This window comes from Lepidochelys kempii, chromosome 20 (genome assembly GCF_965140285.1).
Source record: "Lepidochelys kempii isolate rLepKem1 chromosome 20, rLepKem1.hap1, whole genome shotgun sequence".
NCBI lineage: Eukaryota > Metazoa > Chordata > Testudines > Cheloniidae > Lepidochelys > Lepidochelys kempii.
The window spans coordinates 26,228,587-26,254,656 of record NC_136399.1 but is presented as its reverse complement, the minus strand read 5'-3'; the positions used below and the strand labels follow the sequence as shown (position 1 = coordinate 26,254,656).

The following is a 26,070-nucleotide window of genomic DNA, read 5'->3' as shown; positions in this document are numbered from 1 at the left end:
CCTCAGCTGCCCAAGAGCTGCGGCTTCCAGGGACGGCTGCACAGATTCGCTCACTGTTGGCTAAACAAAAGCCGAATGTCTCCTGTGATCACAGGACTCCGGGAGCTGGAGATTTGTGGGGGAACCCAGGAAATATGGCGAGATTCATGAACACGTGGGGGGAGGCAGGGCTCCCCCCTCACCACACACACACTGATGGAGCATCTCCAAGGCAGCTAGAGAGGTTTATTGTATCTGTACATCTAAGAGCCCATGTTCACAGTGAGACCAGAGTCGGAGGAATCTCTGGCATTAAGAAGTCCCTTGGCCCATGTCCCAGGCCGGGGAGGGGGGGAGCTACATTCAACCAGTGGCGCGCGGGGAGGGAGGGGGTTGCCAGTGCATTTCCCAGCATGCCCGGCCTTGATCCTTTAACGGGAGGGGTGCCCGCACGGACAGCTCCGGTCCCTGTCCCCAACCCGGTCCCAGCGTGGGAACGGGGAGCTGCCTGCGGGGAGCGGAGGGGCGCACAACCAAATCCAAGCTGGAAGAGAGACTGGGCGTGGGCTGATGCCAAGGAGAAATGCCGTAAGGGCCTTGGCAGCCCAGAGGACGCCCCCAGCCTGGGGGCCGGATTCCTGTCTCTGGGGCTGGAATGCAGGTGGCGCGGGACCCGTCTCAGCCGGTCAGAGCTGCAGGAAGCATGGGGCAGCGGGCACAGGCATAGCAGGGCAGGCCTGTCTGTCTGTCCCTTGGGGTTCCCAGGAGGGGGCACAATTCTCACAGTGCCCGATGGGTCAGGGCTGCCTGTGCTGGGAGGGACAGGGGCTGCTCTTTCCAGAGCCAATGGGAAAGCACTGGACCTGGAACGGGCACAGCCCCCCAGTGCCAAGTTTTCTCAGGGCAGCGCCCCCATGGCTCCGGGAGCCGTATAGACTGGGGCCAGGATCGGGCCCGGTGGTGGCAGGTGGCAGGTGCCCGGTGCCCTGGGAGCAGATCTTGGCTCGGGGGCTGGCAGAGTCCATTGCCGAGCAGGGGGTCACAGTGTTGGCACGTGTCTCCTGGCTGGGGTCACAGATGGGTGCTGTCCTTCAGGTCCTCGGAGTGGCTGACACTGGCTTTCCGGCTGGGGCTGCTGGCAGAGACCAGGGTCAGGGGGTCGGGCCGGATGAGATATCTGTGGGGAGACAAAGGAGATGTCGGAGGGGCCAGGAGCCAGGCAGTCCCCCCGCCAGCCTTCATTCCCGTCCCCCCGAAATAAGCAGGCCAGCTATACCCCAGCACCTCCCCTCTCTGGGGGGGCTGCTGAGCCCAGCCCCCCGGGCCTATGGGTGGGGGTGCTCCCTCACCAGGGGACGGCTGGGGGGATCCGGATGGGACTGGGGGCTGTGAGGAGGGCTAAGCCCAGCGTGGATTTGGCCCAGGGCTGAGGATTGAAGGGGAAGGGTATAGGAGAGGGGGGAGCAGCCGCTTGCAGCCTGGGCAGAGGGTGTGGGTGCCCCCCAGAGAGCAGCCCCCGCCCCCGGCCGGCCGTGCCCCCGGCACTCACACCACGTCGTTGATTTCCAGCCGCGTGTCAGGCGAGGGGTTGAGCAGGATGTAAGAGAGTGTGTTGCCTTGGTCCATCATGTCCACTGCAAGTTGGGGGGAGATGGTGAGACCCCTGTCCGGCCCCCCAGCCCATCCCTGGGCGGAGTCAGCCAGGCCAGTATCACCCCCAACCGCGGCTCAGACCCACGGGCCCAGCCCACCCAGACCTCCCCCAGCTCAGCCCGCCCAGACCCCCCCGCTGCCAGCTCAGCCCCCGGGCCCAGCCCCCCTGGGACACCCCCCCAGCTCAGCCCCTGGGCCCAGCCCATCCGGGACCCTGCCCAGTTCGGCCCCCCAGCCCAGCCCACCTGGGACCCCGCCCAGCGCGGTCCCCGGGCCCAGCCCCCAGCCCCCCCCAGCGTGGTCCCCTAGCCCAGCCCCCGGCACCCCCCAGCTCGGCCCCGGGGCCCAGCCCCTGGCACCCCCGAGCGCGGTCCCCGAACCCAGCCCCCGGCCCCCCCAGCTCGGCCCCCAGGCCCAGCCCCCAACACTCCCCAGCTCAGGCCCCTGGCCCAGCCCCCGGCCCCCCCCAGCTCGGCCCCCGGGCCCAGCCCCCCCAGCTTAGGCCCCTAGCCCAGTCCCCGGCCCCCCCCAGCTCGGCCCCGGGGCCCAGCCCCCCCAGCTTAGGCCCCTAGCCCGGCCCCCCCAGCGCGGCCCCCGAGCCCCCCGTACTGTAGCCGGCGGCCGAGAGCCCCAGATGTCTCATGCGGGTCTGCACCAGGGCGCCGAGCTCCTGGCGCTCGGAGCGGCGGGACAGTGCACGGCGCTGCTGGCTGATGCGCTCGGCCGCCGTCTGGCTGGGGCGGCGCCCGCCCTTGCGGCTCAGCCGCCGGGCCCACTGCAGGCTCTTGCGGCGCAGCAGCGGCTGCTCGGCCGGGTCGCCGCCCGTCGAGTCGCGGGGCCCCCGGCGGCAGAGGCGGGCGCCGCGCGGCTCCCGCGTGTCCTCGTCGTCCTCCGCGCTGACCGAGACCTGCGGCTGGGGGGGGGCGGGGGTCAGCGCGGGGGGGCCGCGGACCCCCCCACCCGGGGGATCCGCGGTGCTGGAGGGGGGGGCGGGGCACAGAGGAGTGGGGACCCCCTGCCCCCCACGCCCCGCCCTGGAGGCCATCCCGTGGCCCCTGAACACACTGGAGGGGGATGATCCTGCTCCTGAAGGGGGGGGGGTGAGCGTGAAGTGGGGGGGCCCCAGCCCTGATCTCGGAGGATGGGGGCCCAGCTCTGCTCCCAGGGGGAGAATGGGGGGCCAAGCCCTGATCCCGGGGGCGGGGAATGGGGGCACAGCTCTGCTCCCGGGGGGGGGAATGGGGGCCAAGCCCTGATCCCGGGGGCAGGGGATGGGGGCACAGCTCTGCTCCCGGGGGGGAATGGGGGCCCAGCTCTGCTCCCAGGGGGAGAATGGGGGGCCAAGCCCTGATCCCGGGGGCGGGGAATGGGGGCACAGCTCTGCTCCCGGGGGGGGGAATGGGGGCCAAGCCCTGATCCCGGGGGCAGGGGATGGGGGCACAGCTCTGCTCCCGGGGGGTGGGGTGGGGGCACAGCTCTGCTCCCGGGGGGGGCCAAGCCCTGATCCCGGGGGCGGGGGATGGGGGCACAGCTCTGATCCCGGGGAGGGGGGGAATGGGGGCCAAGCCGTGAGCCCAGGGGGAGAATGGGGGCCAAGCCCTGATCCCAGGGGGCCCAGCTCTGCTCCCAGGGGAAGAATGGGGGCCAAGCCCTGATCCCAGGGGGAGAATGGGGGCCAAGCCCTGATCCCAGGGGATGGGGGCCCAGCTCTGCTCCCAGGTGGAGAATGGGGGGCCAAGCCCTGATCCCGGGGGGGGGATGGGGGCCAAGCCCTGATCCCGGGGCGGAGGGGAGGGGGCACAGCTCTGCTCCCGGGAGGGGGGAATGGGGGCCAAGCCCTGATCCCGGGGGCGGGGGATGGGGGCACAGCTCTGCTCCCGGGGGGGGGGGGAATGGGGGCCAAGCCGTGAGCCCAGGGGGAGAATGGGGGCCAAGCCCTGATCCCGGGGGGAGAATGGGGGCCAAGCCCTGATCCCGGGGGGTGGGGTGGGGGCACAGCTCTGCTCCTGGGGAGGGGGGGAATGGGGGCCAAGCCCTGATCCCAGGGGATGGGGGCCCAGCTCTGCTCCTGGGGGGAGAATGGGGGCCAAGCCCTGATCCCGGGGGGAGGGCACAGCTCTGCTCCTGGGGGGAGAATGGGGGCCAAGCCCTGATCCTGGGGGGGGATGGGGGCCCAGCTCTGCTCCCAAGGGGAGAATGGGGGCCAAGCCCTGATCCCGGGGGGGGATGGGGGCCAAGCCCTGATCCCGGGGCGGAGGGGAGGGGGGCACAGCTCTGCTCCCGGGAGGGGGGAATGGGGGCCAAGCCCTGATCCCGGGAGGGGGGAATGGGGGCCAAGCCCTGATCCCGGGGGGGGGGGAATGGGGGCCAAGCCCTGATCCCGGGGCGGAGGGGAGGGGGCACAGCTCTGCTCCCGGGAGGGGGGAATGGCGGCCAAGCCCTGATCCCGGGGGCGGGGGATGGGGGCACAGCTCTGCTCCCGGGGGGGGGGGGGGAATGGGGACCAAGCCCTGATCCCGGGGGGAGAATGGGGGCCAAGCCCTGATCCCGGGGGGTGGGGTGGGGGCACAGCTCTGCTCCCGGGGAGGGGGGGAATGGGGGCCAAGCCGTGAGCCCAGGGGGAGAATGGGGGCCAAGCCCTGATCCCAGGGGATGGGGGCCCAGCTCTGCTCCTGGGGGGAGAATGGGGGCCAAGCCCTGATCCCGGGGGGGGGCACAGCTCTGCTTCTGGGGGGAGAATGGGGGCCAAGCCCTGATCCCGGGGGGGGGGCACAGCTCTGCTCCTGGGGGGAGAATGGGGGCCAAGCCCTGATCCTGGGGGGGGATGGGGGCCCAGCTCTGCTCCCAAGGGGAGAATGGGGGCCAAGCCCTGATCCCGGGGCGAAGGGGAGGGGGGCACAGCTCTGCTCCCGGGAGGGGGGAATGGGGGCCAAGCCCTGATCCCGGGAGGGGGGAATGGGGGCCAAGCCCTGATCCCGGGGGGGGATGGGGGCCAAGCCCTGATCCCGGGGCGGAGGGGAGGGGGGCGCACCTCGGCGGCAGAGAGCAGGTGGCAGTGGGTGCGGTAGATGCCGATCGGGATGTCGCCCGTGCTGGAGCAGAGCTTCTGGTAGAGGCGCCCGTAGGAGCGGATCCACAGGTCGTCCTCGGTCACCTTCAGCTGCGGGGGAGAGAGATGGGTCACCCTGCGGGGGAGGGGCGTCCCCCTGCCCCCCGAGCCTGCCATCCCCTCCGCCATGCAGCAGTGACTGCTGCCCCCCTACCGGCACCTGCAGGGGGATGAGGAGCGAGCCCCACACCGAGAACAGAAGGGAAAGGGTGGGGGAGACAGAGAGAGAGGGGGCCGTGTGTGGGGACTGAGGGCAGCATGAGGGGACCGACCGGGGGTGCCAGTTCAGATTTTGGGGGGCAACTTTAACTGTGATGCCAGGCCGGGGGCTACTTAGGGACCTGAAAAGTGTTTTGGCAGAGAACTTAGCAATTAGCTGACAGGAGCCCTGGATCTAATTCCTATAGAAAAGAACAAAGATTCAATAAATATTAGACCCATTCAGCCTTAACACTAACATGTTCTGACACCTCGTGGCAAGTCACCTAAGGGACACTGGTTAGGTTTAAATATTTAAAGTTTATTCTTACTTTGTTACTAACTCTGCAGACAGAGAGACTCTGTCAGGACTCCTGGGTTCTATCTCAGCTCTGGGGGTCAAGTGGGGGGCAGATACATCTGGGTTCTATATAAGAACATCAGAACGGCCAGACTGGGTCAGAGCAATGGTCCATCTAGCCCAGTGTCCTGTCTTCCGACAGTGGCCAGTGCCAGGTGCCCCAGAGGGAATGAACAGAACAGGGAATCATCCAGTGATCCATCCCCTGTCGCCCATTCCCAGATTCTGGCAGAGGCTAGGGACACCGTCCCTGCCCATCCTGTCTAATAGCCATTGATGGACCTATCCTCCAGGAACTTATCAGGTTCTTTTTTGAACCCTGTTATAGTCTTGGCTTTCACAACATCTTCTGGCAAGGAGCTCCACAGGTTGACTGTGTGTTATGTAAATACTTCCTTTTGTTTGTTTTAAACCTGCTGCCTCTTCATTCCATTGGGTGACCCCTAGTTCTTGTGTTTTAAGTGAAGGAGTAAATAACACTTCCTTATTCAATTTTTCCAAACCATTCATGATTTTGTAGGTCTCTATCATATCCACTCTTAGTTGTCTCTTTTCTAGGAAGAAATATGGTGTCATCTTGGTGGGTTTGGAAAAGTGGCATCAAAATTGTGAGCTTATATAGGGAGAAATAATCACAGAACTGGAAGGGACCTAGAGAGGCCGTCCAGTCCAGTCCCCCACACTCAAGGCAGGACTAAGTATTATCTAGACCATCCCTGATAGGTGTTTGTCCAACCTGCTCTTAAAAATCCCCAATGATGGAGATTTTACAACCTCCCTGGGCAATTTATTCCAGTGTTTAACTACCCTGACAGGTGGGAAGTTTTTCCTAATGTCCAACCTAGACCTCCCTTGCTGCAATTTAAGCCCATTGTTTCTTGTCCTTGTTAAGAACATTTTTTCTCCTACCTCCTTGTAACAACCTTTTATGTACTTGAAAACTATTCTCATGCCCCCTCTCAGTCTTCTCTTCTCCAGATGAAACAAACCCAGTTTTTTCAATCTTCCCTTACAGGTCATGTTTTCTAGACCTTTGATTATTTTTGTTGCTCTTCTCTGGACTTTCTCCAATTTGTCCACATCTTTCCTGAAATGTGGCACCCAGAACTGGACCCACTACTCCAGTTGAGGCCGAATCAGCGCAGAGCAGAGCAGAAGAATGACTTCTCGTGTCTTGCTTACAACACTCCGGCTAATACATCCCAGAAGGATGTTTGCTTTTTTTGAAACAGCGTTACACTGTTGACTCATGTTTAGCTTGTGATCCACTATGACCCCCAGATCCCTTTCCACAGGACTCCTTCCTAGGCAGTCATTTCCCATTTTGTGTGTGTGCAAGATTGTTCCTTTCTAAGTGGAGCACTTTGCATTTGTCCTTATTGCATTTCATCCTATTTACTTTAGCCCATTTCTGCAGTTTGTCCAGATCATTCTGAATTTTAATTCCATCCTCCAAAGCACTTGCAACCCCTCCCAGCTTGGCATTGTCCGCAAACTTTATAAGCGTACTCTGTATGCCATTGATCATCTAAATCATTGATGAAGACATTGAATAGAACCGGACCCAGAACCTATCCCTGCGGGACCCCACTCGTTCTGCCCTTCCAGCCTGTCTGTGAACCATGGATAACTACTCTCTGGGAACGATTTTCCAACCAGTTATGCACCCACCTTATAGTACCCTCCATCTCGGCTGCATTTCCCTGGTTTGTTTGCAGTTACCTGTGTGCAGTTAACTGTCTGTCTGGGGCTAGGGCAAGCGCTGTGAGCAGACCTCAGGTGCAAAACTCAGGGGGAGCCAGAGCCCCCGCTGCCCTTCCTAAATGGCACCCATTGGACAGGCAGAAGACTGCATGTGGGGACGGATGGATGGAGGGCTGTGTGAGGGGACCGATGGACAGACAGAAGGCCATGTGAGGAGACGCATGACTGGCTGGACAGATGTGTAAAGCAGAGGGATGTACAGGACAAGTGAGAGGCAGGCAGAGGGATGCAGACACAGATGCCCAGACGCCAGGGTGAGGGGCAGGTGCCAGGCAGCGTCCGGCCGGGTACTCACCGCGCACAGGAAGCCGGAGCCTGGCATGGAGTCGAGCCCCAGGAGCAGGCGAGTGATGGAGATCATGTAATCCTTCACAAACGACTGCAGGACAGGGGGGAGGGTCAACGGGGAGCTTTCTGGGCCACCCCCTGCCCCCGATTCCCCATCTCCCCTTACTAGCAAGGAGGGGATGGGAGCAGATCTCACAGTGCAGATTGGTGAGGCCAGCCTGGCCCCTGGACCCAGCACAGCAGACTCTGGGCTGCCCCTGCCAGGGCTGCAGGCTGGCATGTCCTATGGTGGGGTGAGGGGGGCTGGGACGTCCCACATGGGGACAGGCTGGCACATCCCACACAGAGGGGGGAGGCTGGTACGTCCCAGGTATGGTGGGGGCAGGATTGGGGGGGTTACCTGGTAGAGAAAGAGACAAGGGGATGCAGGGCTGGGCGTGGGGGGGCGGGGCTCCCAGTAGCAGGGAATAGTGGGTGTCCCCAGGGAGGGTACCTGGGGGCAGGGAGGGGAGGTCCCTTGGGGGGTCCGCAGGGACAGGGAGGGGAGGTCCCTGTGGATGGGGGGGGTGATGTTCTGTACCTTGTGGGAATACCCTACACCCCCATGTTTATCCTGTTTGTTTTTTCTACCTGAAGCAGTGCGGTTGGTTTGAAGCGTGTCAGAGGCTCCCCTTGGGAAAACAAGCCTGGTACATCTCAATTTCTTTGTTAAATTGATGAACTCATAGAAGCTTGCAGCGTCCAGCAGCATAACTGGACACTGCAAGACCAAGGTTCCTAGGGTTGTGTCCAGGGCTGGAGATATTGGCCAGTGTCATTCGGTTGCACAATCCAAGGAGCAGCTTCCATGCCAGAGGCTGTGTGTGAACAGCCCAGGAGTGGGGGTCCTCACAGCATAGCAGGGTAAGGCTGGCTCCCAGGGTCAAGAACTGGAGTGACCGAGCAGATCACTGGTCCGGATAACACCAGAGGGGGACGTCACAGTGGCAGAGCAAGCAGGGTGTATGTGCAGCTTGTTACTCCAAATGAAGTTCACACTTTAAGCACTGATATTTGTGATTTTAAGTGAGTCTTAAGCGCAGTGGTTAAGAACAGTCAGGAGGAGGTCAGAGGTTTGTTATTTTCTGTTTGAGTATTTCGGGAAAGGGAAGTTGGAACAGAAAAGCAGGAAAATGAGTGAAAGCAGTGAAGCGATTGCGAAGTTGGAGCTTTTTAGCCTGAGATTGCAGACAAGGAGCGGGAGCACCAGAGATTATTGCAACTGAAAGAACTGGAGATAAAAGAAAGAGAAAGAGAGAGAGAGAAGAAAGAGAGAGCGAGCAAAAACACCAACTGGACCTGCTAGAGAAGCAGAATCAGAACCTCCCGACCCCAACGACTCCCATCACGCCAAAAATCCACAAGTGGGAACACTTATGTCCTGCATTCAGTGAGGACGATGGTATTGCTGAATATCTGACTGCCTTCAACAGGCCTGTATGTAATACCAGAAATCCTTGATAAGAGTTCCTACCCTGATAGCGAAACTGATGGATGCAGCTCCAATGCCTGTGAGAACAGAGGATTTGAGACCTGGAAGTTGCAAGGTGGTCGTTTGGTGGGAGAGCTGTGGGGAAAAGGTGAATCTGATTGAAGGGTAAACACACCTAGCCCAGAGAGCACGGATCACAGCCCTCTAGTCTAGGGGGCAGGGAAGGACTCAGTGCTGGAGGGGGAAACACTCGGTAACCCCAAAAGGGAAGCTGGATTTTCTGCATGTGTACAGTCCTGGGGTTGGGAGACCACTCCCCAAAGGGCCAGCCAATGTGCAGGATCCCCCTGAACACCTACCTTGCCAGACCCTGAGGCACCAAAACTCCAGAAACATGATTAAATTAAGAGCCCGCACAGAGGGGAACACTGGAGGGAAGGAAAAGCCAGTGACTGATTCCATGGGAGAGAGTCAAAGAACAGCATGGTTAATGAAAAAACTGACCTCAAACCAGACTATCTGAACAGAGGGCGTGGTATCATAAAGATACCTGTAAACGTCCATCTGTGATAAAATGTTTGGTATTAATGTTAAGTTTTGGGGATAAGAATTTTGACACGGATGTTAAACCTTATGGGAACGCTAGTTCTCAGTTAATACATGTAATCAGATTCAAACCATACCACAGCAGAGAAACCATAACAAACCTGGTTTGCTGTGTGTGAAAGGGGAGACTGAGGCACGCTGCCTCATGGCCATAATAGCTGGATGCCAAGAGAACTATAACACAAACTGCCTTCGAGCTAGTCAGTGACTAACCCTCTTGCAGTAAACTGAGGGGAGATGTGTGATGCTCTGTACCTCGTGGGAACACCCTGCACCCCCATGTTCATCCTTGTAAAATGATTGTGTGGTATCCAATCCAAAGGTTGTCATGTCGGGTGTCTTCGGAAGGCTCATGATGCACTGAGCGGTTGTTATAGTAATTGTTGTTATAGGTTGTAATTTCATGTATATAGTTATGAGGCTGAAAAATGTGCCCTCATGGCTTAAAACAGGGCCAGGCAAAACTCTCTAAGAGCAGAGGGGCAGTTCACACCTCATCAGGGCGTGTATGGGACAAACCCAGCCCAGCCTCACAGGCAGAAAGGACACTAGTCTAGGCAGCAACAAAGGATCTGTTGGACTCTGGAGTGAGTCACCGCCCTTCCTTTGGTCAGTCAGGGACTGCAATGAGGTAATGCTCCCCTGACCCTGAAGTGGGGAAGGGAGGGAAGAAAGAACGTGATAAAAGGAAGAGATGTTTGCCAGGCTCTTCCTCGCTCTCCCACCTCCATCGACAGACACCACCACCAAGTGACTGAAGCACTGATCAAAGGGGAGAGCCTGGCTGAAGGGCAACCACCAGCCTGTGGTGAGAAGCATCTCAGTTTGTAACAACATTGGAAGTGTTAAGATCATCTTAGAATGAGTTTTGCTTTTATTTCATTTGACCAAATCTGACTTGTTGTGCCTTGACTTATAATCACTTAAAATCTATCTTTGTAGTTAATAAATCTGTTTATTCTACCTGAAGCAGTGCGGTTGGTTTGAAGCGTGTCAGAGACTTCCCTTGGGAGAACAAGCCTGGTACATCTCCATTTCTTTGTTAAATTGACAAACTCATGGAAGCTTGCAGTGTCCAGCAGCATAACTGGACCAAGGTTCCTAGGGTTGTGTCCGGGGCTGGAGATATTGGCCAGTGTCATTTGGTTGCACAATCCAAGGAGCAGCCGACATGCCAGAGGCTGTGCGTGAACAGCCCAGGAGCGGGGTTCTCATAGCAGAGCAGAGTAAGGCTGGCTCCCAGGGTCAAGGATTGGAGGGATCGAGCAGATCACCTGTTCAGATAACCCCAGGGAGGGTCCCCAGGGGCAGGAAGAGGGGTCCCCAGGGACAGGGGATTTCCCCAAGGAGGGTCCCTGGGGGCAGGGAGGGAAGGTCCCCCGGGGAGGGTCCCTGGGAGTTGGAGGAGGGTTGCTGGGGGTGGGGAGGGAGGGTCCCTGGGGGAGGGAGGGGTGTCCCCAAGGGCAGGGGGTCCCTGGGGTACCTGGTAGAGTAGTGTGTCTAGCATGCTGACGCTGAACACCTTCCCTGCAGCGAAAGGTAGGCGGAACATGAACACCAGGTTGGAGCCGTTCTCCCGCTCCTTCTGTGGGGACAGAGAGCGAGTGAGTGGGGTGCAGCGGGCCAGGGCACAGCGGGGGACAGGGAGATACAGGGGGGCAGCGCGGGGCCGGCCAGGCCGTACCTTCTCCAGCTTGGACAGGGCCAGCGCGTGGCGATCCTTGGCCTTGAACTGCATGAAGCGCATGTTGGCCGGGTGCGTCAGCTCGGTGATGATGTTCAGGCCTGGGAACAGCCTGCCCCGGGCACAAAGACGGGGTCAGACGGACTCCTGAGCCCAGCCCCCACCCCCTGCTCTAACCACGGGACCCCGCTCCCCTCCCAGCGCCGGGGAGGGACCCCAGGCATCCTGGCTCCCCCGGCCCCATACCTGAACAGCGTCTGGACGTTGACGATGGTTTTGGCGTCGGCCATGTAGTCCTCGTCCGCGATCATGGAGCTCTCCTTGTCCACGACCACCATGCTGGCAGCAAAGGTCACACCGCAGTGCAGCAGGTCATCCAGGCTGGGGGGCGGGGGGGTCAGCTGTTGTGCCAGGCAGCGCCGCCCTGCCCCACACCCCCCCCCACTGGCTTGCACCCCTGGGGGCCTCCAAAGCTACCCGAATTAGAGGGGGGTGAGGGCACAGGGCACCACGACGCCAACCGGATGGGGGCAGGCGGGAGGGGGCCGAGCTGGCCCACGCCACCGGCCCCCCAGCTGAGCCCGGGACCGTGGCCCAGAGCCCAGGGCCAAAGCAAGCGTGGCCGGAAATCCAGAGGGGACGAGTGGTTCCGCCTCCCTCCCTCCTGGGTCTGCCCCAGCCCTTGCCCCGGTCTGCCCCGTGCAGCACCTACTCACTTATCGATGGAGCCCACCATGTAATAGACCAAGGGGAACCAGCAAATGGCCTCCAGGAAATGGGTCTCTGGCCTGCAAGGGAAACGGGGGACGGCAGTGGAGGGGCAGACAGGGGGAGGGGCGTATCCCTGCTCCCACCCAGTCTGCATTACTCCACCCCCACCCCCCAGCCTCTGCCCCCGCCCCACGGCCTGTACCCCCACATGTCCCTGTCCCACTCCCTCTGCCCAATACCCAGTGGTGTGCCGGCGAGCCCAGCACCCGCTGTCTGTCCCTGACAGCTCCCCCTCTCCCCCAGCCCATGCCTGTGCCCTGGTGGCCCCCTCCCCGACCCCTTTACCCGGGGCAGGTCCCTCACATGTTCTCCAGCAGCAGCACGATGGGGTTGAGCTCCTTGCGGGGCCGGTAGTAGGCCCGCAGCGGCACGATGAAGTTGTACAGCCCGTTGCCGGCTCTCTCAGCCGAGACAATGATGAGCTTGTTCTGGAAGTGGTAGGCGCGGGCGTCCTCGTACGGGTAGTGGTGGCAGCTCTGCAGAGGCAAGCGGGGTTCACCGGGGGGACAACCCCCCCTCATTCCCTGCCAGGGCTGAGACCGGCGCCGGGGACCCCCCAGGGATCTGACTTGGCTGGGGGTACAGCTGGCTTCTGGGGTGCCAGCACGGCAGGGGTTAAACCCCACCAATCCCCCAGCCCAGAGGGGGCGTGACCCATCCCCCCATTTCCCTCTGATCCCCAGCTGGAGACCTGGGGCTGAGGTGGGGGGGTGACCCCCTCCCTGTTCCTTCCTGGATCTATAAATTGGTGGGGGAGTTGTATCATCCTTTGCTCACTTGTGCCCTCTCACCTGCAGCCTCTTAGGGGGGCCAGCCATGTGTCCCTGGGGTGGCCCCAGGGGGTCACTGGGGCAGGGCAGGGGCCCCTGGGATGGTGCTGGGGGCCCAGCCCAGGGCCCTTTGGCATCGCCCCCGTGGGCGTCTTGCCCAGCCCTGGTGGTACCTTGTCCAGCCGCAGGCAGCAGAAGGGGATCTTCTCCTGGACCAGGTGGCAGAGGGCGGGGGAGCTGCCGATGTAGGGGGAGTTGGTGGGGTAACCCTTTACCCAGCTGGAAGACCAAGAGAGAGGGGGAAGGAGGAGCTGGGGGGCAGGGGGGCAGGGAGAGGGGGAGGCCAGGCCTTTGGGGGGCCTCGCTCCTCATAGCCCCAAAGCGCCAAGCAGGGCACATTGGAGCTGAGCAGGATACACAGACATCCCGCCAAGCCGGGCAGCTCCTTCCAGCTGGGTTAGTGCCACGGAGCATGGGTGTCTGTCTGTGCTCTGGGCAGCCCTTAACTCTCGGGGGTCCCTCGTGTACCCCACACCGCACGCTCACGTGCCTGGAGACACGCGCACATGCTGTCATTGGCAAACCCCCCTGGGGTCTCCCATACCGGGGGGGGAGCATGTGGGCATTGGGGGATTGCGGCTTCCGACCCACGGACAGCCACCTCCCTCCCCACTGCTATAAACATTTTTTCCCATCGGGACCCTGCAAGGGGCGCTGCAGGTCCAGGCCTGAATTCGCGGGGGCAGCACCAGGCGTGCCCCAGAGGCAGGTCCCTACGTGCCCCACTCCCCTCCGTCCCCGTGGCCTCTCCGTGGACGGGGCCAGTCAGGATGCTGAGACCCCCCCAGCTCGAGCCACGTCACACAGGGCCCCGTGGCAGGCACGGGCGGGCAGGTCCTTACGTGCCGGAGGCGGCTGCGGAGCCGTCAGAATGGGTGGCCTCGTCCTCCGACTGGTCGCTCAGCAGGTCGAAGGCGGGGCTGGGGATGGCGTCCACCACCTCCAGGACGGGGGCAATGCTGCGGCACTTCTCAGTGCCCGCCGGGTCGCCCGGCAGGCCCAGCGTGGTCCCGCCCACGCTGTCCGGGCTGCTGCCAGAGTCCGGTAGGTCCATGGCCACCGTCCCTGCACGGCCGGGGGGCAGGCGGGTCAGGGCACTCTCGGGCGGGGGCAGGACCCTGAGCCCAGCCGTCCCGGCTGCCCCCACGTGCCTCCCCCAGCCTGCAGGGGGGCATCTGGGGCCGATTCTGTGACACGCCCCCCGAGTGGGGGCAGGCTGAGCCCCAGCAAACTCGTATCACATGATGCCACCCAGCTGGGCTGGACTGGAACCCGGCCCCCAGCTGGGCCCCGCCCCACCAGCCACCTGGTGCCCTGCCCCCCTGCTTCGGAGAGCAGGCAGCTGGGCCTGTGCTGGGTGGGGATTGGCTGCGGCAGTGCAAAGGGCTGGCTGGGGATTGGTGGGCCCCATGCTGAGTGATGATTGGCTGGGGAAGTGTGAAGGGCAAGTGGGAATTAATAAGGGAGAGTGTGGCCCAGTGCTGGATGGTGATTGGCTGGGGTAGTATGACAAGCCAGCTGGAGATTGGTGGGAGTTTGGCAGGGCCCCATACTCAATAATGACTGGCTGAGGAGGGGTGAAGGGCCGGCTGGGGATTGGTGGGGCACTCTGGGGGGAGTCCCATGCCGGGCGGTGATTGGCTGAGACCTGACAGGCCGGCAGGGGACGAGGGGAGAAAGCTGGGGCTCGGTGCTGAGTTCCGATTGGCTGCAGCAGGGTGACGAGCCAGCGGGGGATTGGTGGGGAACGGGCGGGCTGCGTGCCGGGGGGCGATTGGCCGGAGAGGTGTGAGGGGCCGGCCGGGGTGGGTGACGGGCGGGGCTCACCCATGCTGGCGATGACGCTGTGCACGGGCAGGCGTGTCAGGCCGGGGTAGGCCGGGGTGGGCAGCCGGCTCGGGCGCAGATGCTCCTGCTGGCGGAAGATGAAGGCCGAGTTCTCCTCCTTGGAGATGTTGATGTAGAAGCAGGTGTCGGAGGAGGCCAGGATGTGGCAGGGCCCCGGGTTCAGCAGGATGTTGTTCTTGTCCTCCCGGCACACGCCGATCAGGCACACCCCGTACCTGCCGGGGCAGCCGGGGTCAGCGCCTGGGTCCCCCGGGAGGGGGCTCAGCCCTGCAGAGCTGGTGGAGGGAGGCGTGTGCAAGCCAGCTCGGAGCTCCTGGGGGTGCAATAGGCGTGCAGGCCTGGCTGGGTGTAAGTGTGCTCATGAACAGAGACCACGCGCAAGCTGGATCATGCGCGTGCACAGGGGTGCGTGTGGGCGAGGATGTCTGCGCACGTGCAAGGGCATGCAAATGTGTGTCTGCAGGTGAGGCACGAGTGTACGTGTGTAAGTGTGTGCAAGCACACAGAAGAGTGTGCCAATGTCTGTAAGTGTGTGCATGAGTGTACAAGGACATGTGCGAGCATGTGCAAGGGTATGCACCAATCAATGTGTGTGAGCATGTGCACCAGGGCGTGAGCTTGCCCACCTGCGTGCAAGCACCTGGAAGGGTATGCCAATGTGTGTAAGCATGGGCACAAGTGTACGAGCACGTGTGTGAGCATGGGCACGAGCATACACGTGTGCGGGCATGTGCAAGGGTACGCCAGCGTGCCGGCATGCGGCGGTGCACACGCGGCACATGGAGCCGCCCTCCCCCGGCCCCGCGCACCTCTTGTGGGCGTGGAAGGAGGCGTAGGTGAAGCTCTTGCCCTGGTATTGGCCCAGGAACTTGCTGTCCCCCAGCCGGACGTGGTAGACCTCGTTGGCCGAGCAGCGGCTGTACATCCTCTGCCATTGCTCCGGGGAGGCGGGGCCGTCCCTGAGGAGGGAGAGACGCCCCCCATGTGCATCACAGCCCTGGGGTTGGGGGGGGGGCCCTCCCCCGACCCCCGCCCAGGAGGGAGGGGAGCCCTGGCCTGTGGACTCACCCCCGGTGTCGCTGGTGCCTGGGTCACGGCAGGGAAAGTCCACGGGGCTCCAGCCATTCACAGAACGCAGGGTGGGATGTCCCAGAGCTGGGCAGGGTTGGGGCCCCTCCCTCTGCTGCTCGCCTGGCTCTGGATGCGGGGGCTCCAGCCGGGGGTCGACCCCAGGACGAGGGGCCCCAACGTCTCCTCCTGGCCCGTGACCCAGAGGCAAGTGCATCCCCTCCCCCCGCAGCACGTCACCCACCCAGGCCCCAGCCCAGACTCACCTGGACAGGGGCTGCCAGGGGCCTGGCCGCGGCTTGAAGGGCTCCATGGGGGTGGTTCTGTCCAAAGGCACCAAGGGGCAAATGACAACCGACCCCATCCCTGCCACCCCACCATCCCCCACCCTGGCAATCGGCTCAGGCTCTCTGCACACTCAGGCAGATGTGGCTGGGGCTGGTCTCCCCCACCCTGCTGCTGACTCCTGCCTCCCCCAATGCACCTAATGCTGTTTCCTCCCCCACCCTGGCACTGGCTCCTGCCCCCCTTCTTTCTCAGTGCTGCTGTGGGGGGGCACAGGAGGTCTCCAGGGCAGGAGGAAGTGCTGTGGGGCTCCCTGGTCCCACCCCCCCCTTGACTGCCTTCCCTCCCAGAAGAGTACTGACCCCAGGGTGGGTGGAGAGACCTGTTGCTGGGGTGTGATTGGCAGGACCCCCAGAGCAGTGGGGCTGAGAATCAACACCCCACTGGGATGCACTGGGTGGGTTCCCCCCAGCCCGAAAGCGACTGGCTCAGGCTCTGTGCAGACCAGGCAGCGCTGCTGGGTCTAGTGCAGCCCCAGCTGGGGGCGGTCAGCCAGCGACGGGCACCGCTACTCACTGTCCCCGCGAGGTGTGGATCAGCAGCGTGATGAGGGTGGAAGTGGCTGGACACACACAGTTCAGAGCCAACATGGCGTACTTGAATTCTTCTTCGCAGACCACGTGATCTGCAGAGAGAGGCGCACACGGGCTGGGAGCCAGGGCCGAGGCTGCCCCGGAGGAGCTGGGCCTGCTCCCCCAGCTGCTTGCTTCCTTCATCCGTCCCTTCCTTCTTCCCTCCATCCGCCTATCATCCTGCCTCTGCCAGCTCTCCGTCCACCCAGCCACCCAACCACCTTCCCTCCTTCTCTAGCTCTCCGTCCACCCCCGTCCACTCCTCTGTCTGCTCTATTCATCTACCCCCTGCCTGATCCATCCCTCCATCCCCGTATACATCCCCATCTCCCCTCTTATCCACCCTCATTCATAACCCTCTATCCAGCCAACCCTCCATCCCCCCATCCCCATAGACATCCCCCATCGCTCTCCTCTCCCCCGTTGCCGATCCCTGCAGGAGCATGGGGCAGGGGCAGGAGAGGGTGCCAGGGGCACAGTGGAGGCAGAGACAGGACAGCGGGGGCCATGTGGGGGCACCTCACCTGCGAATTTGATGTGGAACTTGTTCTCGGGTTTGAGGATCTGCACGTACAGGGGGCAGTTGGGGGCAAAGTCCTTGACCGCCCAGGCCCTCAGGATGGTCTGATGATCCTGGGGGGTGGGCAAGATGGGGCAGAGTGTCACAGCCAGGCCAGCCCCCTCACGTTTCCCCCAGCCCCCCGGGTGCCAGGAGGGATCACGCCTCCCCCCAGTGCCTCCCCACAGCCCCCAGCACCCTGCTGTGCAGCGTGGTCCCCAGAGACCCAATTGGCCTGGCGTGGACACAGCGACCCACGCAGGGCGCCATGGCTGGGAAATGCAGACAGCCTGGCAGCTGCTTCCCGCTGCCCTGCACCAGGGGGTCTCAGCCTGCCCAGGTGGGGTCCCTGCAGAGGATGGAGACCCGGACAACACGGCCCCTGCCAGCGCGTATCCCAGAAGCCACTGCAGGAGAGCTGTTGGCCCAGCATCCAGCACGACGGGGCCCCGATCTCGGCCGGGGTCTGGGCAGCGCCCGGCACGACGGGGCCCCAATCTCGGCCGGGGTCTGGGCAGTGCCCGGCACGACGGGGCCCCTATCTCGGTCGGGGTCTGGGCAGTGCCCAGCATGACGGGGCCCTGATCTTGGTCGGGGTGTCTGGGTGCTACCCTGTAATAAATACCCCTCCCCCGGTACTATCTTTAACCCTGTGCTGGGTCCGGCTGGGTGGCCCGCAGGGCGGGATATCTATGCGTGGCACCTACCGCAGCGATCCGGTCCCCCTCGAAGCGGTTGCTGAGGATAAAGCAGGCCTCTGCGTCATCCATCCTTTAGTGTGGGGAGAAGAGACGGGGATTAGCAGGAAACCAGACCCCAGCGGGGCAGCTTAGACCACAGATTAGCTGTGGGGAGCAAAGTGGCTGGAGACAGGATGGGACTGGACCCCTTGCTTCCCCATCACAGACAAGGCCAGCTCCCTGCCCCGGCACCCCTCCCTTCACAGACAGGGTGGGGCAGGGCCCCCCCTTTGGGTCCACCAGCTGGCTGGGGGGGGTGGCCAAGATTTTCTGACCCCACTGGCCAGTTCCATCGATTCCCTCTGTCATTGGCCGACGGGGATGGGAGGAAGGGCCCCCGAGGCATGGGGCAGCCCCGCCTGGCTGGCACTCACTTGGCCCGCATGAGGTCCTGGTCCTTGAGGGCCGAGCCCTGCAGGAAGATGACGCGCTGGGACCAGAGCGGGATCTGCAGCACCCGCCGCACCGCCACGTCCATCTCCGTGGGGCACAGGATCACCACATAGTAGTCCTGCCGGGGAGTCGCGGGGCATGGTCAGGGCACGGCCAGCCCTCTACGCCACCCCCACGGCCGGCCCCCCGGGCCAGCCCCCCTATGCCAGCATGGCCAGCCCCCCCATATCCCAGTACAGCCAGCCCCCTGTGCCAGGTACCTACACCTCCCCGGCCCGGCCTGCCCCCTGGGCCAGCCCCCCCATATCCCAGTACAGCCAGCCCCCTGTGCCAGGTACCTACACCTCCCCGGCCCGGCCTGCCCCCTGGGCCAGCCCCCCCATACCAGCCTCTATCCCAGCATGGCCAGCCCCCTGTGCCAGGTACCTACACCTCCCCGGCCCGGCCTGCCCCCTGGGCCAGCCCCCCCATACCAGCCTCTATCCCAGCATGGCCAGCCCCCTGTGCCAGGTACCTACACCTCCCCGGCACGGCCTGCCCCCTGGGCCAGCCCCCCCATACCAGCCTCTATCCCAGCATGGCCAGCCCCCTGTGCCAGGTACCTACACCTCCCCGGCCCGGCCTGCCCCCTGGGCCAGCCCCCCCATACCAGCCTCTATCCCAGCATGGCCAGCCCCCTGTGCCAGGTACCTACACCTCCCCGGCCCGGCCTGCCCCCTGGGCCAGCCCCCCCATACCAGCCTCTATCCCAGCATGGCCAGCCCCCTGTGCCAGGTACCTACACCTCCCTGGCCCGGCCCGCCCCCTGGGCTAGCCCCCCTATGCCAGCATGGCCAGCCCCCCCATATCCCAGTACAGCCAGCCCCCTGTGCCAGGTACCTACACCTCCCCGGCACGGCCCGCCCCCTGGACCAGCCCCCCCATACCAGCCTCTATCCAGCATGGCCAGCCCCCTGTGCCAGATACCTACACCTCCCCGGCCCGGCCCGCCCCCTGGGCTAGCCCCCCCCCCCCCCCCCCGCCAGTCCCCATCCCACTATGGCCACCCCCCTCCATCCACCACCCCCACCCCACCCGCTCCCTCCCAGTTTCCCTTTCCCCTCCCCGCACCCTTCCATGGGGTCCGGAGGGTTCAGGGAGCGGAGAGCTCCAGCCCTGGGCTACGCCAGCCCTTCGCCTGCCCGCTGAGCCCCTCTGAGCCCTGCACAGCAATGGGCAGCCCCCGCATCCAGGGAGGGTGCAACGCGCATTGCTAGGCCAGACCCCCTGCACCCACATGGCCGCAGAACAGTGCCAAGGCACCAGCCCATCGGGGCCCCCTGGAACAGCCCTTCCCCCTCCCCGCACAGCGCCGTTCCCCTGCACCTCCCCAGCTGGGATCAGGGCTCAGCACCCCCTTGTGCCCGCAGTGCCCAGCTCTTCCTGCTGCAGCACGGGGTGGGGGTCCAGAGCTTCACTCTATGGGGGTCGATGCTGTGATGTTCCTGACGTGAACTGGGACCATGTAGATCATTGTTGCAACCGAGGTCCAGTAGTGGCACCAAAACGTGTATAAAGGGGGTCAAATGAGGTGTCTAAGACGAGGTGATGGTTGGCTGGTTAGGACTGTGCTGTCTGGGTGTGTGTATCTGTTTTGAATTTGAAGTTATCAGTATTGACTCTGTACTGTCTGTAGCTCAAACCTGCGCTCTGCTTCCGGGGGACGCCCCAGACACGTTGGGGTCAGCTCCGCCCAGCCTGCTGGATGGCCCAGAAAGGACCATCAGCGACACAACTGTCCCATTGCGAGAAGGCAGACACGCCTGGGGACTCAGCCGGGCAGGCAGGGACCTGCCCATGGACCAAACTCTGAGGTGTTTCCAGGCCATGGGCTGGGCAGCTTGTCCTTGGGACAAAGAAAGCAGAGGCCACCTGGCAGGAGACTATACAAAGCTACTGCAGCTCCTCCACCTGGTCGTCTGTCCTGCTGCTCACCTCTGGAGGGACCTTGCTACACACGGAAGCTCTGAACCCGGGACCAAAGGACCCCTCCCAGCTGGGGACGTTCTCCAGAGCCTGGATTTGAACCTGCCGCTTATTCCATCCCTGCTACAAGCCTGACCCGAGAACTTGGCCGTTACTGGATGGGACTGATTCCATTTCACCAGTGCTGGCTCTCACCAACCTCGGTTTCCTTTGATCAATAAACCTTTAGCTTTTAGATGCTAAAGGATCGGCAACAGCGTGATTTGTGGGTAAGAGCTGACTTGTCCCGGGGTCTGGGGCTTGGTCCGTTGGATCGGGAGAACCGTCTTTCTTTTACTGGCGAATTGGTTTTCATAACCGTGCGTCCCCACAGCGAGCGGCGCTGGTGGGGATCCTGGGAAACGGGCGCGTCTGAGGGCATTGCCGGCCTGACTTGTGGTTAGCCCGTGGGGTGAGACCCAAGTCCTCGCTGGCTGGTGGGTTTGGTTTGCCTTAGTTTGCAAAAGCCCTGCCCTGGTCTCAGCAATGTGTCCTGACTTGGCACCTCTCAGTTGGGTCCCACCAGAACCAGCCTCGTTACAGATGCCCCCTGCCCCACACCAGCCCCGGGCTGGGTCTGAGCCTGCAACCTCCAGTCCTGTGGTGGAGGAGTGCCCCGCGAGCGGGCAGCAACAGTAACTAACTATCTGGTAGGGCACCGGCCCCTCTGCCAGGGGTACCCAGGGTCTGCCCCCTCCCCCGCCCATAAAGCAGCACAGAGCCAACAGCGCTCCATACAGGGCACGACGCCGGCATCGGGACTCCTGGCTTCTACTCCTGGCTCCACACTCTGGAGTAAAGCACCGCCCCTCTCCGTGCCTCGGTTTCCCCTTTGTCTACTTACAGTGGTTACCTTCAATTTATCCTGAGAACCCAGGATCGGGCCCTGAGAGCTTCCAAAGCATGTTTTTCCTGGAGTGGGGAGGGGGGCATTGAGTCAGCTGCCCCACCTATGCCTCCCCCCCCCCCCCGAGCCCAGCTGCTTGTTCGATTCCTGGGCAAGGGAGATAAAATGGGTCGCTCTGTTCCCTCTGCCCTCCTCCCACTTAGGCTATGCCAGGCACAAAGGCCATGCATGACACAGTGCAGTAGTCTGTGGGGGTGTCTCATTTGCATATATGAATATGCAAATCACCCATTCTGTTAGTTGAGGGCGTTGCTCCTGATTTGACAAGGAGTGAGCATGCTGGCAGGCGGTGGGGGGGCAGTGGGGAAGGGACAGACCAGAGTGTGCAGAGAGTGTGGGAGCGAACATTCACCCCCCCAACATTGCACTGAACCCCCCAAAACCTGAACTGGACCCCCAGATTTTCATGTCCAAATCTTCCCCCAAGCCCCATGCTGATCCCTCAAAACCCTGCCTTGCCCCCAAGCCTCACACTGACCCCCCAAGCCCTGTCCTGTGCCCCAAGTCCCACACTGATCCCCCGAATCCTGTTCTGCCCCCCAAGCTCCATGCTGAGCCCCCCAAGCCCTGTCCTGCCCCCCTAGCCCCACGCTGAGCCCCCCAAGCCCTGTTCTGCCCCCCAAGCCCCATGCTGACCCCCCAAGCCCTGTCCTGCCCCCCAAGCCCCACGCTGACCCCCCGAACCCTGTCCTGCCCCCACGATCCTGGCCGGGGACAATGTCTGTGCAGAGCTGGGACGTCAGGAGCGTCAGCATGCCATCGCCCCCAGAGCAGCTGGCACCATCGGTGTCTGGAGGGGCTGCAGAATGCGGGGTGAGCTCCTTAGCCCCCCCGTGCCCCCCGCAGCCTGGCGCCCCGCCCCCTCTCACCTGCAGGCGGGGGTGGGCATAGAACTCGTTGAGGAAGTCCATGAGCAGGTCGATCTTGAGGGAGCTCACGCACAGCACCACGTGCTTCTCCGTCTGTGCCCGGTACCGGCTGTAGTTGCCCCCTGACTTCTGGCGCTCCATCCATAGGAAGGCCAGCTGCTCGAACTGCGAGAGAGGGCGGGGAGCCGGCCTTAGGGGGCGCGCGCCCCTCCGAGCTGCTGCTGGCCCCAGTGCAGCACTAGGGGGCACTGTGCTACCCAGAGCAGGGCGGGGGCTCGGCGGGGGGCGCTGGGCTGCGGGGGGCCCTGGGCTGCAGGGAGCAGGTCGGGGGCTCGGCAGGGGGCGCTGGGCTGCGGGGGGCCCTGGGCTGCAGGGAGCAGGGCGGGGGCTCGGCAGGGGGCCCTGGACTGTGGGGAGAGGGGCAGGGGCTCGGTGGGGCACTGGGCTGCAGGGGGTGGGGCGGGGACTCGGCGGGGGGCGCTGGAGGGAGCAGGACAGCGGCTCAGTGGGGGGCGCTGGTCTGTGGGGAGAGGGGCAGGGGCTTGCCGGGCGGCTCTGGGCTGCGGGGAGAGGGGCAAGGGCTCGGCAGGGAGAGCTGGGCTGTGGGGAGAGGGCGGGGGCTCAGCCGGGGGTGCTGGAGGGAGCAGGATGGGGGCTCAGCGGGGGGCACTGGGCTGCGGGGAGCGGGGCAAGGGCTTGGCAGGGGGCTCTGGGCTGTGGGGAGAGGGGCGGGGGCTCGGTGGGGGGCGCTGGACTGCAGGGAGGGGTGCTCAGCAGGTGGTGTGCAGCTAGGAGCAATGTGAGGGTACCTCAGCACTGGGCGAGGGATCCCTGTATAAACAGCCCCCACACTCCACCCCAGAGGTGGCTGCATCTCGGTGCCAGGCGAGGGGTCCTCGTGTATGGTGCACGGGCTGGAAGCAGGCCCATACCATGAATTTGCTCTGGGTTCCTGCCCCCCATTCTGCTCTGGGCCCGGTCATGCCAGCGCCAGGGGGTGGGCTGGGCCCGTGGCTGCTGCCAGCTGGGTTAGCCCCCTTGGGCTGGGATCCCACTCCTTCCTGGCGGGGAACGCGTGCACTGAGAGTCCCTGGGCCTGGCAGCCCGCCAGTGGGGTGGTACCTCTGGGGCTGGGAGTGAGCGTGGGGGGTAATGGGGAGGCAGAGGAGCTGGCAGGCCACTTCTCGGGAGGGGGGTCTGTTCCCTGGGGCTGAGGAGGCAGGAAGCTGCATGGACAGAGTGATGGGGGGGCGGAATCCCAGCTGCTGCAGGTCCCTGTGGGGTGGAGCAAGGGCCCTGCCCCCTCCCTCCTGCTAGAGGGGCGACCCCCCCCCAGCTCCATCTTTATCCCCCCACTAGACCTTCAGCACCAGGAAAAGCCGGCAGCCTGTCTGGGGGGCCCTGTCTCCTGCCTTGCACTGGGGCATCCCCAGGTCCCTTGCCTGCGGGGATGGGGCAGGGGGCCCTGCGGCTCTCACCAGGCTCCGGGCTCCCCAAAAACTGGCTGTTCCTGGCCCTGGGAGCTCTAATCCACCTCTCCCGGAGCTGACAGACGGCAGGAGCCAGCACTTCGTGTCCTCGCCCGCCCCCGTCACCATGTGAGGCCAGCTGCTGCCAAGCCACCAGGCGGGGCTCCCCACACGCCAGCTCCAGGGCAAGGAGACGGGTGGGAAGTACCCGGCGCCCTCCAGCCCTGGCCGGGACCATGGACACACAATGCAAACACGCAGCCACACGCAATGCATATGTAGCCAATGGAGCGAAGGCCACTGATGCCAGCTGGGGATCTGACTCGGTGGATCCTGGAATTTGCCTCCTGTCTCTGGGCCCAAATGCAATGGTGCCGGAAGCACCGGGGGCGGTTCCCCTCCGGGGTTGATCTGGGGTGACCCCACTGGAGCTGCGTGCTGTCTACACCAGGGCAAGGGAGCTCAGCGGGCCCGATGTGCAGTGGGCCTAGGAAGGAGCGCCCCGGGGCTGGAGCTGCGAAAAGGCAGCGGAAAGGCAGGTCGCCCCTCCTGGCCTGCGGAGAGAGCTCGGCTGCCTCCCTGGCTCCAGCTTTCCCCCTCTGGATTCTCTCCCACCCGCCGCACTGACCTGCCCCCCTGTCACCCCAAGTGGCTGGACCCTGCTTCTGAGGAGTCCAGGGCCCACCCCGGCCGGAGTCATTGTTTCTTCCCGAGATGCCACGGCCAGAAGGACCTGGTCTGACCCCTGCCCAGTGCAGGACGGCCCTGAGCTCATTCCTGGCTGGCCCCGAGCAGAGCCTGAGTTCAGAGCCGCCAGGGACAGAGACCCCACCGCGCCCCCGGGTTCATTCCCCTCCCTGGCAAACATCGGCACCGTGTGGCCAGCTGGAACTCGGCCAGCTTCACCCTCCAGCCGCTGAAGCTGGCTCGACCTTGGCTGCTGGACTGAGGAGCCCGTCAGTAACCGTTGGCTCCCCGTGGAGGCCAGGTGCCCCCCGTGTTACTCCCCAAGAGTTCGGGAGTGACCCGACCCGCAGGTGCCGCTCTTCCCACCCACCCCTGCCCGTCTGGGCAGCCTCCCGCCTGCCTGCAGCTCACCTGGATGGGCAGCACAATGAGCGCCACGCAGATCATGATGACGACCAGCAGCTGGGAGGGCCAGATCTTGGGGGTGACGTCCCCGAAGCCCACGGTGGAGAAGGTGACGATGCAGAAGTAGAGTGAGTCGAAGAGGGTGAGGTTGTTGCCTGCGCGCTCCAGGTGCTGGATCCCACAGATGCTGGGGGGGAGCCACCGGTCAGCGTCACAGCCAGGATCATCGGGATCGCTGGCGAGTGACGTGCCCCGCCTCAGAGCTGGCTGCAGCAACGCAACAGGGCGGGGAGGGGCATCTCCACGCTGACCCCGGCAGGTGAGCGGGGGCACAGCACGCCAGGCGCTCAGCCTGGGTGGCTCTGGGGATTCAAGTCTCCAGGCCCAAGGGGCAGGCGGAAAAGGCCCAGCTGGGCTGCTGTCCATGGTGCTGCCACTGACCTGCCCCTGCCAGCCCAGCTCCACCCACGCCCCACCGGCCCCCAGGGACGCCGCTGAGCCCAGAACCTTTGCTCCTTCAAAGCCTGGCGCTCGGGGCCAATAGGGCCACCGGGGGGGCTGCGCTCAGGCCCTGAACTTGAGCCAACCTCAGCGTTGCCCCTTCCCCAGCCCAGCTGGTCTGAGCGTTGTCCCTGCAGCTGGGGAGGGGCAGGGCCCCAGCGGGCGAGGCAGGATCCTGCCTCCACTCACCCCGGCCCCAGCTCCCCGGGACCCCTCCCAGCCCCTGCTGCCTGGGCCCCACTCACCAGGTGAACATCAGGCAGACCAGGGTGCAGACCAGAATCAGGACCTGGTTAAACATGGCAGAGTGCGTCCGCTGGATGGCGCGGTGGAGATCGTTCTGCTGGGACGAGAGGCGGGGGCTGGGGGGGCGCTGAGGGGCCAGGCGCTGCCGTCCCCTCCCAGCCCCGGCAGGCAACCCACGCATGCACACTGAGCCCGGCACACCTGGGACAGCAGCAGAAATCCCAGGCCCAGCGGGTACACTGGGTGCTGCTCATTGGCATGGAGTGTGCCCCGGGGGTGGGGGGGGCGCAACTGTCCCCCAGGGGCCCTGCAGGATGGGGCCAGGGAGCCTTTTGCCACTCAGCTGGGATGGGTCTGTCTGAGAAGGGCCAGCACAGAGGCAAGGGGGGAAGGGGGCCAGAGCCGTGTCCCCCACCCCTGGGTGAGCCCCCCCTTCCCCAGCCTTGAGACTCACAATCATGTTCTCCAGGGCGTGCTTGGCCAGCCAGCAGTTCAGGAACACCGGGATGAAGAGATTGCGCAGCGGGGGCCAGAACACCTGAGCAGAGGAGGGGCCGGGGGGAGGTTAGCAGTGGGGGGGCAGAGCCCCCCACCAGCACAGGACAGACCCCTCCCAGCAGCAGGAATCTGCCCTGCCCTGTTATTTGCTGGATGTAGGAGGCTGAGGTCTGGTCAGGGCGGGGGAGGGGATGGTGTCTTGTAGGGATCCCACTTCTGCCACCATGGGCCCCTGTCCTAGGACA

General features: G+C 63.8%; 1 protein-coding gene across 8 annotated transcripts in view; it reads right to left on the bottom strand.

Annotated features, from left to right (window-relative positions):
- Positions 1–205: 205 nt before the first annotated feature.
- LOC140900750 (potassium channel subfamily T member 2) overlaps positions 206–26,070 on the bottom strand; it is a 38,974-nt gene continuing 13,109 nt past the window's right edge. For 2 of the 8 annotated variants that reach the window (XM_073318501.2, XM_073318504.2), the window contains exons 8-31: positions 25,782–25,865; positions 25,327–25,424; positions 24,587–24,767; positions 22,020–22,184; positions 18,221–18,357; positions 17,814–17,877; positions 17,072–17,180; positions 16,492–16,600; positions 15,897–15,953; positions 15,372–15,521; positions 14,542–14,777; positions 13,557–13,779; positions 12,828–12,933; positions 12,188–12,360; positions 11,830–11,901; positions 11,360–11,494; positions 11,114–11,225; positions 10,913–11,014; positions 8,866–8,958; positions 7,360–7,443; positions 4,664–4,792; positions 2,242–2,545; positions 1,529–1,613; positions 206–1,156 (exon numbers count right to left, since the gene is read on the bottom strand). In XM_073318501.2, coding sequence (XP_073174602.1) covers positions 1,051–1,156; positions 1,529–1,613; positions 2,242–2,545; positions 4,664–4,792; positions 7,360–7,443; positions 8,866–8,958; positions 10,913–11,014; positions 11,114–11,225; positions 11,360–11,494; positions 11,830–11,901; positions 12,188–12,360; positions 12,828–12,933; positions 13,557–13,779; positions 14,542–14,777; positions 15,372–15,521; positions 15,897–15,953; positions 16,492–16,600; positions 17,072–17,180; positions 17,814–17,877; positions 18,221–18,357; positions 22,020–22,184; positions 24,587–24,767; positions 25,327–25,424; positions 25,782–25,865 — 3,114 coding nt within the window. In that variant the 3' untranslated portion in view covers positions 206–1,050. The remainder of the gene's footprint in view (positions 1,157–1,528; positions 1,614–2,241; positions 2,546–4,663; positions 4,793–7,359; positions 7,444–8,865; positions 8,959–10,912; positions 11,015–11,113; positions 11,226–11,359; positions 11,495–11,829; positions 11,902–12,187; positions 12,361–12,827; positions 12,934–13,556; positions 13,780–14,541; positions 14,778–15,371; positions 15,522–15,896; positions 15,954–16,491; positions 16,601–17,071; positions 17,181–17,813; positions 17,878–18,220; positions 18,358–22,019; positions 22,185–24,586; positions 24,768–25,326; positions 25,425–25,781; positions 25,866–26,070) is intronic. The other 6 variants (XM_073318503.2, XM_073318502.2, XM_073318509.2 and 3 more) reach the window with 6 other exon arrangements.